The sequence below is a fragment of the Podarcis raffonei genome, chromosome 12, assembly GCF_027172205.1.
Source record: "Podarcis raffonei isolate rPodRaf1 chromosome 12, rPodRaf1.pri, whole genome shotgun sequence".
In the NCBI taxonomy this organism is placed as follows: Eukaryota; Metazoa; Chordata; class Lepidosauria; order Squamata; family Lacertidae; genus Podarcis; species Podarcis raffonei.
In genome coordinates, this window is record NC_070613.1 from 44,759,652 (window position 1) to 44,772,543 (window position 12,892).

The following is a 12,892-nucleotide window of genomic DNA, read 5'->3' on the forward strand; positions in this document are numbered from 1 at the left end:
AGATCTAACTCAATATGGTGACTAGAATCCAAAACGTGTAAGGACACTCGTGGAGGTTCATTGTGTGTTTTTTACTCTCTGAACGCAAACCTCCTGCCATAGCAAACTACTTTTGAAGTTTCCTTGTTTTCAAAAACAGTTTTGTAATGCCAAAGCTTTCTTGAGTGCAAAGAACTAGTTACATGGTTCTCTGAGTCTTGCCCAATGAAAATAGAAATGGCACTCAAACGTTATCCTAAATATACATAATAATGCACCGATTCAGTAATTTATTTCACTGTCATCTTTAGAATTTGTTTAGCTAACTTTCCATAGTATTTTAATTAGATGGCCATTTTAGCTAAACAAAGATACATTTATATTAAATCTCAACTAACGGTTGCCTTGGCAAGGGCAAATCTAGAACCCAAGTACAATTAAGCTAAGAACCCTCTGATCTGGATACAGAAGGTAGAACTAAGTGAAACAGGCAACAGAAAGGAAACTCCAGATGTTAATTCCAAGCTTTAATACAGAATCACCTTACTTTTCCTAGGTTGGATTTTAACTTTTATAAACATAAAGTAACAAGTACACCCATCCACATACATTTGCACCAGGTACACAGACATCATGGCCAAACCATTTATGCCTCTGGAATGTGCTGTGGGCTCACACACTCCTGCCTCTCCCAACACATTGTTTATGTCATGGTTTGCAGAAACCAGTTTGTTGCCACATCTGAACTGGGAAAACTATGGTTACCACTACCACCAGAATCCACTGCCCACTTCAGCTGTGGTTTAGACTGTGGTTCCCACAGAATGGAAGGGACCTTTAGGATTACCTAGTCCAAACCCTTGCAAAGCAGGAATAGGCAGCTGTCCCTTGTGGGGATCAAACCTGCGACCTTGGTGTTATCAGCACCACTCTGTAACCAACTGAGCTATCCAGCATGGGCAAACTATAGCTAGCAGTAATAGCTTGTCTAGTTCAAATATTATGAGATTATGGCTGTGAGCCAGGAAATGGAGGAAATCAGCACGCATGAGAGAGCCCCCAGGTTTTTCCTGCAAACCAAATCCTGTCAATGAAATAGACCTTTATACAGACACAGAAGAATAGGACTGTAGTAGTACCATGAAACGAAAATGTGTAGGTATTTTGAACTAATACAATACCATGCACCCACGGTTTCACTGCCGTGACTTGCTGCCGGGGATCAGTTTTCATAGCAGGAAGTGTCAGTTCTAGCTGATGATCATGGCTCATAGATTCAATGTATTGAGCCCTCTCACTAAATTCCAAATGAGGAAAAAGATGCTTATTTGACTAATAATACAAAAACTTTGTATCTTTTATTTAAAAATTAGCACAATAAAGTAAATTATATTTTCTATACCCAAGCACACCTCCCTTGTGGAGGAGAGGAGGCTGCTCCTACTGATTGCAAAGATACACATAGCAAGTGAGCTGGGAACAAGAAGAAATGTGAGCAGATAGATGGGATGTACTGAGCATAGCATTTATCACTTCTGGATCAGTACCATCTAAATGGCTGTAACCTGCCCTGGGACCAGCTGATGAGGCAATAATTTTTTTTTATTATTAATCCTCCTCCATTGACTATATTGGTTAGGGTTCTGCTCCACAGCACTTGTGTTGTGAAGTTCCAAAAGGCTCCATGCTATTTTACATCTATGTAAAATCACTATGTAACGCAATACACCAGGGGTAGGCAACCTAGGGCCAGGTGTGGCCCAATCGCCTTCTCAATCCGGCCGGCAGACGGTCCAGGAATCAGCGTGTTTTTACATGAGTAGAATGTGTCCTTTTATTTAAAATGCATCTCTGGGTTATTTGTGGGGCCTGCCTGGTGTTTTTACATGAGTAGAATGCGTGCTTTTATTTAAAATGCATCTCTGGGTTATTTGTGGGGCATAGGAATTCGTTCTCCCCCCCCCCCAAAAAAAATATAGTCCGGCCCACCACATGGTCTGAGGGACAGTGGACCAGCCCATGGCTGAAAAAAGTTGCTGACCCCTGACATACACTGTTCTGGAGCGACAACCACCCAGTAATATTTCTCCTTTTCAAACTCAGATGAAGTGGTCAATGTGCTCAATAGGTGGCAAAGATCAGTAATAGACTGGAAGAAGGTGAGCAACCTGCAGTTCAATATAGGCAGAACAAAATTACTACTGACAGGCTGCTTGCGTGAATTGAGAAGTGGCCTTTCAACACGTTCTGTATCAAGTTGCTGTTAAACCCTGCACTAACTGTTGATGCTTTTCATGCTGTGGCATGAATTGCTTTCCAGCAACTGCAAAAACATGGGCAGTTATTATTAAACTACTGTGAATGCATTGCACATGGGGCTGCCTTTGAAGACTGCTCAAAACCTCAACTGGTTCATAATACTGCTGCTTCAATTACGTATCAAAACTGGTCAAGTGGAACATCTTGCCAGTTTTAACACAGTTCCAATGGCTTCAAGTATGGACTTCTCAAGAATGGCTTCAATTCAACATTCATTTTAAGGCATGAAGAAATAAATAAAATACTGTGGGAAGAGGTTATTTGTTTTGGTTTGTGACTATGTGATGCATTTTTGTGTTTTTATATCGTAAACTGCCCTGTGATTCTTGGATGAAGGGTGGTATAGGAAATTAATATAATTAACATAACATAACATAACATAACATAACATAACATAACAACATAACATAACATAACATAACATAACATAACATAACATAACATAACATAACAACATAACATACAGCTTGATACCTAGGTAGCTTAAAGGACAATTTGCTAGGCAGGTAGGAAAAGGCTCATTTTGCTCTATAATGCTCTCCCCAAGGAGAGCTTCTGACCAGCCATTTTATCTCTAACTTCTACGTGTCTAATCTTGAGTATAAGACCAGAGAAAAAGGTTTGAAGATAAAATGTCATCCTTTCACTTAACTAGGACTACTTAAACTCATACACACATTTTTGCAGTGTCCTGAATCTCTGCTTCTTCTTTCACAGTTGAAATTTTGTACTGTAAGATTAAAAAGGTTGTAATTCAGTTAAAATAAACAGAAACTCATGTTTCATTTAATAACTTTCTCTTTTTGTTCATAGAATATTCAAGCGGAAGAAGTGTGGTTGCTGTTTATGGTTCTACAATGTCTAAGTCCAATTCCCTATTGCAGGATGTCCTATTTATGAAACAATACCAACAAAAGCCTACCAAAGTCGTCTTCAAATCTAGCATGGAAGGAAGTTCCATGGCTTCCCTCTATAGCTCACAGTATTGCTAGACCCATGTTAATAAAAGAACAAATCATTTTTTAACGTTCGTCTAATTTCCTTGCTTTGCTTAATTTTGATTTACACACTTAAGATTCACAGCACAGTTTCAGATTTATGAAAGAGAAATTAAAAGTACCATGCTGGTTTACAACAGTACATCTAATGAATCTCATTGTATTAAAACAGCATACAGATATCTCTAAGGCTAGGCATAGGCAAACTTGGCAAACTCAGATGTTTTGGGACTACAACTCCCATCATCCCTAGTTAACAGGACCAGTGGTCAGGGATGATGGGAGTTGTGGTCCCTAAAACATCTGGAGGGCAGAGTTTGCCTATGCCTAAGGCTGTAACCCTATGCACACATAATTGGAAGTTAGAACTGCCCAATTTCAGTGGGACTTACTTTTAAGTAAACATGCATTGGATTGTGCTGTATGTAGTGCAATTTACTACAGTACTTGAAAAAAGTTCCCTCAAATAAATGACACTCTTCTGCAACACTACCTTTTATAAACAAAAAATTAATTCACTTCAGTACCTTTTCATTTGTGTTAGAACTCTTTAAAACATCATCTGATTCGCTCAACTGCCCATCCTCAAAACAGGATTCAGCTACACCTCCTGTAGAACTTATTCCACATAGGAATTCTGATTTACTTCCATCAACTGGAAAAAATGCAACACATACTGCTGAAACATAGTAAATTTAAGAACAGAATGTTTAACTATGAAGTTGGGCATATCACTGGTGAGTTTTTTAAAAGATGACCCTTCTTACAAAGTATGCAGTAGTACTGTACTAGTACTGTCCAGTCGCGGGCAACTCTGGGGTTGCGGTGCTCATCTCGCTTTACTGGCCGAAGGAGCCGATGTTTGTCCGCAGACAGCTTCCGGGTCATGTGGCCGGGAGCTCACCCCGTCGCAGGGATTCGAACCACCAACCTTCTGATCAGCAAGCCCTAGGGCTCTGTGGTTTAGACCACAGCACCACCCGCGTCCCATTAACATTTAAGAGTAGACGCTGTTTAACACTTAACTCCCCCTGCACAAGTTGTCATTTTCTCCTTAATGTTGCATTTTTAAATTCCTGTTCTTACCTTCTGCCAGTGGAACACCAACATCTGTGAAAGACTCCAATGTTCCATCATACTGAATGGGATCTTCTCTGTAAGCAAGAAAATTTTACAAAATGTTAACTACCCTTAACAATCTGGGTCATGAGTTCTTTTGCCTAGAGTTCCTAGCACCATAAACTGTTTTTGGAAATGGGGCCTATTCAATCTAAGCCCCTTATACCTACCAATAAGCTCAGGAGGAAAATTTGATGACAATGTTTGAATTTTATAGCAACAATCCCGGTGGGGAAAGGTGAGGCACATTCCTTTCTGCATTTCCCCAATAACCTTTCTTGCATTGTTATCATAGAACCCATTACCTCCATTAAGGAACAAAGCAATTCTAAAAGCAATTCTCCAAGAAAGGTGAAAGGAAGTTCCTACGAGAGTTTGAAATCAAGTAAGATTCCTGAGACTGGTCCTATAAAGGAAGCTGGAGATTGGTTTGGGAGTTTAGATAAAAAGAATAGGGAGAGAATCCATAAGAATGTCCCCTGACTTGATTGTTTCCAGCCACTTAGTTCAATAAATGACTACGCCTACAGGAGATCTTCTCTTGGGATATTGCAAGATAAGAGATGTAAACCGATGGACCCAGAAATTCTTACTACCTTCAGTCCTTTGACATTATGGGACCCCAGCCCTGCCTTGTTTGTGAAATAGAAATAGTAGCAAACTTTAAATAACTGCTGCTGACCCATCTATTTAAACAGGTTTGCCCTTGCTCATTAGAATCATCACACTGCTGTTTAGCCATTATTGATATTTAACTGAATGTTTTAATAATAAACTCTCTTTTTACTGAAGAATTTATTTGTAATTCTGGTTACAATGCTGTAAACAGCTTTATCTTTTCCTTTTTAATCTTATTGTGTTTTATGCAAACCACTTGGGTATTTTGTATATTAAGCAGTATATAAATATAGTCATACCTCGGGTTACAGACACTTTGGGTTGTGCGAGTTTGGGTTATGCACCGTGCCGAACCTGGAAGTACCGGAATGGGTTACTTCCAGGTTTCGGCGCTTGCGCAGAAGCGCTAAATCGCGCTTTACGCATGCGCAGACGCTGTGGGTTGCAAACATGCTTCCTGCATGGATCACATTCGCAACCCGAGCGTCCACTGTATTAGAATAAGAAACATAACTTTGGAGCTAAAGAGACCGGGAATGCATATATTACAGTGGTACCTCGGGTTATATGCTTCAGGTTACAGACTCCGCTAACCCAGAAATAGTACCTTGGGTTAAGAACTTTGCTTCAGGATGAGAACACAAATCGTGCAGCAGCGGCGCAGCAGGCCCCATTAGCTAAAGTGGTGCTTCAGGTTAAGAACAGTTTCAGGTTAAGAACAGACCTCCAGAACGAATTAAGTTCTTAACGCGAGGTACCACTGTATATACAATATAGTCTTCCACCTCTCAGCTCAGTTCAACAAGTAGTGCCTTACCAAAGAAAGCTGTTTTATTAACCAGGCTGAGTTTTCATTTACGATAATTTAATAATAGGTTCTGGCATTTGGGTATCAGGTTAGAATTGACTCTTCATCCTACAGGTGTAACAATAGTGGTATTTTAAAACAGAAAATAAAATTTTAGATGTGTCTAAAAGAATCACAAACTGTGCCTTAAAGCTAAGGGCAGTAAAATCTTGCCATTCAAATTTGAACATGGAGACCTGCATGCAAAAGCTAGAACCGTGAGTTTGTACTGATTTTGTTTAGCTACGAAAGAGATATGCTCACTTAACTGGGTAATTTATTATAGAATTATTTATTGTTTTGTGTTTTCTTGTTTTATTATTGTTAGAAATGATTCCGTCTTTTTAAGTATTCTTAGTCAATTGAAGATTCTTTTCTGAGCCTTAGGCATTAAAACATGTGCAGTTTTAGCTGGAGAATTTAGCATAGTTAAGATTCACAAAAGACGTATACAAGATTTGTTTTTAAAGGCTTTCACCTGCCTAGTGTGGCAAGTTACCAGTCGTAAAGCTGTTATGGATTCTAAACACATCTCTCCAAAGGGATCACAACTTCATAAAGATGCTTCACAATACAGGAAAAGCAAATGTAGGATTATCACATTTGGGAGTATTGATGGTAGGCTGAACTATTCACTACTTCCCACACCACATATTATGTATGCAGTAGATGGCTTAAATTATGCGCCATTCTGCTTTGGTTGTATTCTATTGATAGACATGATTAAATGATATAAATGATACTTTTTTATGATATAAATGATACATTCTATTAACTATGTCAAGCAAGCATATTCATCTTTGGCTAACCACAAATCTAACTACTGAATACCTAGCAAATGAAATTAAGCTAAGTAAGCTTTAGCTAAAACGGTTTACTGCAGCTGAATAGAAAAGTATTTCTAAATGCTATCGTACTACAAAGAACAATCTTCAAATGAAAAATATTAAGATAATTCGAAGAGGCTACTTAGTTCTACTGTCAATTGCAAAAGACCATTTTATACTGCCTCTCACCAGCATAAATGTGTTTCAAACTTCACTTTCAATTGTTACTCTTATAGTCTTACTTTTTTACTTTTATCACTGGGTTAAAATAATAAAAATAAAAAGCAGAACAATCCATTATTGCTAATCCTCAATTCTCACTGTAAATCCCAAACTATTACTGTAAATCCTACATAATATACTTAGTAGAAGCAAATCACATTTTTTAGTAACTGTCTAACCTCAATGTCACTAAATTGTTTAAGGCTAGCTAAAGCACGAGGGACACGGGTGGCGCTGTGGGTTAAACCACAGAGCCTAGGACTTGCCAATCAGAAGGTCAGCAGTTCAAATCCCCGCAACGGGGTGAGCTTCCGTTACTCGGTCCCTGCTCCTGCCAACCTAGCAGTTCAAAAGCACGTCAAAGTGCAAGTAGATAAAGGTACTGCTCTGGCAGGAAGGTAAACGGCGTTTCCGTGCGCTGCTCTGGTTCGCCAGAAGCGGCTTAGTCATGCTGGCCACATGACCCGGAAGTTGTACGCCGGCTCCCTCGGCCAGTAAAGCGAGATGAGCGCCACAACCCCAGAGTCGGCCACGACTGGACCTAATGGTCAGGGGTCCCTTTACCTTTACCTAGCTAAAGCACAAACATCTAATAACTCAAAACACTTACTATATAAATTATTTCCAGAGGATATGCTTACCTTGGACAGCAATCCAAATGTCTCTTCTGTGGAAGCTGAGGGGGTTCCGGTTCTACTTCCATTTCTTCCTTTATGGAAATGCTGACATTCAAGTTGGTTTGGGTACAATGCCCTTTGTCTTCTTCCTTGGTTTCTCCAAACAGATCAGGGTCATCCTGAATTACATCAATCACAAGAACATCATCTTCATAAGCCTTAACAACCTCTGCAGAGAAGTTAGCTTTGTCCTGTGCAAAGTTATTGCTGTAATTACTTTCATCATTATTTGGCACTCCCAATACCGGAGAAGGGTTGTGGTTTTGAATCTCCATATAACCAGTACTCAAAGTGTCAGGATTATCTTTCAAATCTGCTAATTCCAATTCTCTCTCATGGGAAGTCTCCACACCTTCATTATGAACACTTGTCTCTTTATAAAGGCTTTCAAGAACCTTGTCAAATTGGTCTGCATTTTCTTCTAGGACAGTAATTCCATTAACTTCTTTTGACTTGAACTGATGTCTAGAATGCACATTGGACGAGGTCTCTTTAGCTCTGGCTTTCTTCACTGACACAGTAGAATCTAGGATGTCCAAAGGACTGCAAACATCTCTTCTTGACAATCTAGTATATTCTGTTTTTCTGGATTCATTTTTATCCTTCAGTAAAGGAATTTTGAAATTTGATAGGTTCCCTTTGATTAGTGGTTCTTGTTTGAGAACTGAGGTCTTCCTATGTTTTCCACTGTCGGAACAAACACCATTATGAGTATCTATAGAACTATTTCTCTTTGCTATACTTCCTTTATTTTTAGCCTCCTTTGCTGATGAATTTAAAGCTCTTTTTGATTTCTTTACATTTTTAGTGCTAGAAGATCTGCAATGTTTAGGTCTCTCCTCCATACCCATAGAGGAACTTCTGCTGTCGTTAGCAGTAGCCGAGTGAGCCTTGCATGTATCAACTACAGATTCTGAGGTTGGGTTTTCATTGGGAAGTTGCGTTTTATGCTCCATTACCTTATATGCAGAAGCTTTGACAGTACAAGCCAATGGCTTATGTAGCTCTGCCTGGCCAGAGAGAATTACTGAATCAGAAACTCTTAAAAATTCTCTTTTTGAGTCTGATGCATGATTTTTACCAAACCACAAGTATGTTCTAGCACACGATTCACGGGGCCAAACATTTTTACCAGAAACTGGTACTGCTCTTTGACAGCTTTGTAGCTCCAATTTCTTTCTAACTTTATGTATTGTGTTTTCTTTGACGGTTCTTTTTTCTCTTTTCATACAGCCAGCAACATTATTGCTGTGGTTGGTAATTTTTTGACTGACTAATGTCTCCCTTATAGAATTATCAACCAATTTATTACTACAGCAAATTTGTGGTTCTATTCTGCTTAACTCATTTTCCTTTTCAAGAATCTCTGATTTCTCAAAACCAATGGCACTGCATGTGATAAAGTGTGCTTTGCTCATCTCTGCACCGCAAGATAATTTGGCACGTTTATTTTGAGGTTTTTGAACAGCCTGCTCAAGAACAAAATCAGGTGTATGACCAAGTGAAGACAATAAAGTTGTTTCATTGTAGACTGGGTTTTCCAAAATCGTTGAACTTCTTACGGCAGTTTTACTCTCCATTTGTAATCCACATTCACTGTGTATATTCACACTTGTGAAAGCTTCCTGGTCTGTTTTTTCCAGATCCTCAAGCACTTTAACCCCTTTGTTTAACTTTTTGAAATCTAAACACATTTTACTTTCCCTGGATCGCTTTCTATTTTGACATCTTGAGGAGTTCTTAGTATTTTGGCACATCTCTTTTTCAACCAATGTGCTTTTTTCTGGAAATGATTGTCCAGCTTGTACTATATTAGGGCTGCAACTCAAATCGTTCTGTCCCATACCCCCGCTAGAGAACAAAACCTTACACTGATCAAGTGCAACATGCAGAGATCCAGAGTGAAGCTTACAGCTTTGGGTGGTCTCAAAATCTGTAGGTGTCAAGAGTGCCTTAATGTAACGACAGTCAAGCAATCTCACTACTGGAATAGCAGTCCTTTCTACTGTATATGGCAAAGTATTATGCCTAGAAAACCATTTGCATTCTTCATTTTGCTGCACTACCAGTGCATTTGTTTCCACATTTTCAGCTACTGTTATGTCCAAAAGCTGTGAATTGGCATTTGTAACAGGAAACAAGGAAGTATCTGCTCCAAAACAAGGGATGACAGGATCTTTGCTTTCAGTCTCATCCGATTTAGATACTGGAAGGCTTGCAGATTGCTCTAGCAGATTTTGTATATTGCAATCTTGAGAAGTACTCAGACCAGTCTTGCGAACTTTTCCATGCTGTATGCTTGAAAGTTCATGGACTTGCTCTCCTGAGTTAAAAAAGGGGATAATAATTAATCTAATGTTGAATGCACTCTAATATACAAGGTTGGACTTTGCCGAAGCATATCTGTAATAAATATGTATTTTATAAAAATGCCTTTATAAAATGCAAGTGTAGTAACGACTAGCATATCTAACGGCTTAAAAATATAAAGCATAGTTCTCATCCACTATGGCTGGCATTCATTAGTACAGCAATTAGAGTAACAGAATTAGAAATACAGAATATAAGAATCACAGAATTGTAGAGTTGGAAGGGACCACAAGGGACATCTAGTCCAATCCCCTGCAATAAAGGAATCTTTCACCCAACATGGGGCTTGAACCCATGGCCCTCAGATTAAGAGTTTCATGCTCTACTGACTGAGTTATGTATTTTGCTACTGGCTATATAAAATACTTGGTTGGTTTTTTTAAAAAAAGTTTTTTAAATTGCTAAAATATATTTGCAAGCATTTCCAGAATGGCAAAAAAATCACAATATTGGAAATTCAATGCAATACATAAAGAAAATTACACAAAGTAGAATGTGCACATATATACATACACACACATAATATAGGCAACATACCCAAAGAAGGAAAGTTTTGTGAAATTGTAAATTCAAACTTGGCCACATTTGGTGATATCCCTAGTTAGCGTCTGTTAACAAGCATATTAAGTTTTTCCCATAGCTTAAGTTTAAGTGCATTGGTACCTCGGGTTAAGAACTTAATTCGTTCTGGAGGTCTGTTCTTAACCTGAAACTCTTCTTAACCTGAGGTACCACTTTAGCTAATGGGGCCTCCCGCCGCCGCGCAATTTCTGTTCTCATCCTGAAGCAAAGTTCTTAACCCGAGGTACTATTTCTGCGTTAGCGGAGTCTGTAACCTGAAGTGTCTGTAACCCGAGGTACCACTGTATAGGCTAAAACTGTGGTGCCTTACATTTTGTTAGTCAAAAGTGAATCTATGAATCAAAAGGAGCAATTTAATGGCTTCATGCAAATTGTAAACAGAAAGAGTGCTCCCTAGTCAGGGATGGAATTTCAGCCTCTTGTCTCCTCCAGCAAGAAGCTTGCTTTGTGAAGTGTCCCAATAAAATTACTGTAAAATGGTTTCTAGCTTAAAGATTTCCTAGTTAACAGTATCCTAGTGTAAATATAAAGACTTGTGATTTAGTTTTTATATTAAATTTGAAAAGGAATTAAGATTTTCAGGCTGTAAGAAAATAAAGGCTGGAGGGGAAGTTATGGTGAAAAAACATAACATACAAATACAAAGAAAAAGAGGGAATAAGCATCCTTACTAGATGTTCTGGTCTTTTTTTTAAGTTCAGTTGAAGTCACAATTTCATCCTTTCCATCTCTCTGTTTCTTAATACTACCATGTACTCTGGTTATCAGTAGATCTTCTGTGGGTCCACAATCCATCATTTTCTCCTCAAAGATCACTTGTCTACACCCAGGAACCTCTGAAACAGACTTCTCTGGTGTCCAGCTCAGGTTCTTATCATCATTTTCACACACCACTGATTTCAAAGACGCTCGGGTTACCATTTTATGCTTTCTTTTTTCTGCAGTGTTCCTATACCTTCCATTCTCTTCTAGATTTGCCACACACTTCGATAGGCATTTGCTATTTTGTTTTGGAACTTCTGCACCTACATGTAATTTTTCTAGATTCCCTGCAACAGAAGAATTCTCCTCACTTTCTCCCAAAGTTCTCGGGCTTACGCTCTGTATATCAGGCTTTAACTTAAAAGACAAGCACCCCCTATTTGTTCTTTGACTTTTCTCCGGGTTCCTAAAAGCTTTTTGCTCTTGCCAAACCAATTTAGTCTTCTTCCTCATGTTCCATGTTTTCTGGTGTGGTCCCAGTTCAGAACAGCTTTCGCTCTTCTGCAGTTCCCTAGTTACTTCCTGAGATTCTAGCCCTGTTACAGAACTTCTATCCTTTCCCATTAAGCAAAGAGCTGGTTTTAGGAAGGAACAGCTGTGCTTTTTCCTCAAGCTCCTTGCATTCTTCAAGCAACTTTGGATTTTTCGTTCAGGTTCCAACAAGGAACTCAGACTATTTTTCTCCGGTGTCGTATCTTTGTCATGAGATTCCATTCCCAGCAAGGATCTCTCTCTTTTCTTTCTAACCCATGATGCCAATTTAGTTTGCAAACAAACTCTAGAAGACGAATCATTCGGCTGATCCGCCATACTCCGGACAGCCTTCTTTGAATCACATCTTTCCACCAAAGCCATTTCCCCTTTCAATTTTATGCCCACATCATAATTACAGTCTGCATTCCTTTCCCTAGTACTTTGCCCCTTCCTTCTTTTAGAGACAAATTCCTTGCTCTGCTGCTGCTTCTCCCCTAACTGTACTTCAGAACCAAGAACAATCGGGTTGCTTAAGTTACTAGCTGACAAAGAAAATGACTTTTCCTTGCAGCTGCTCTCATCTTTCCGAGAGCGATCTAGACTGCTGGATGGTTGTGCCCTTTCAGCTTCCATCTCTATTTCTGGCAACAAGCAAACCGGCTGCTCTTTATTCTTTTGCACTTTCCGTACCATCATGGACTAATGGAACAAAGTGCTTTTTTTTAAATTAAAAAAAAGTTATATTTTTCTAGAGACAGGCATATGTTTTATCACCTACAACTCTCCTTTTTTAAAAAAATCTTAGATTCACTTGAAGCTTATGCTCACCTACTTGCCAAATCTAGAGAGACATAAAATTAAAATATTTTTTCCAAAAAAAAAACAACCCGCTTCCAAAGGACGTTCAAATTTAATTAAAAAAAGATGGAAGGGCCCTGCCACAGAAACTTGTCTTCCTCAGGCCACGACAGCAAAAACGTTTATAATATATTGTGTGTAAAGATAGCAACTGATTTAACCCTAGCTGCCCATCCCTTTCTTTTGAGGTACTTTAGGGCCTGCAGCCCCTTCAGTAGGAAAGCGAGAAAGAAGAAGCCC

General features: G+C 39.0%; 1 protein-coding gene across 1 annotated transcript in view; it reads right to left on the minus strand.

Annotated features, from left to right (window-relative positions):
* TOPAZ1 (testis and ovary specific TOPAZ 1) overlaps positions 1-12,587 on the minus strand; it is a 38,671-nt gene extending 26,084 nt beyond the window's left edge. Inside the window, exons 1-6 of the mRNA XM_053410405.1 lie at positions 11,230-12,587; positions 7,571-9,929; positions 4,383-4,450; positions 3,824-3,951; positions 2,976-3,028; positions 1,161-1,276 (exon numbers count right to left, since the gene is read on the minus strand). Coding sequence (XP_053266380.1) covers positions 1,161-1,276; positions 2,976-3,028; positions 3,824-3,951; positions 4,383-4,450; positions 7,571-9,929; positions 11,230-12,490 — 3,985 coding nt within the window. The 5' untranslated portion in view covers positions 12,491-12,587. The remainder of the gene's footprint in view (positions 1-1,160; positions 1,277-2,975; positions 3,029-3,823; positions 3,952-4,382; positions 4,451-7,570; positions 9,930-11,229) is intronic.
* Positions 12,588-12,892: the final 305 nt, after the last annotated feature.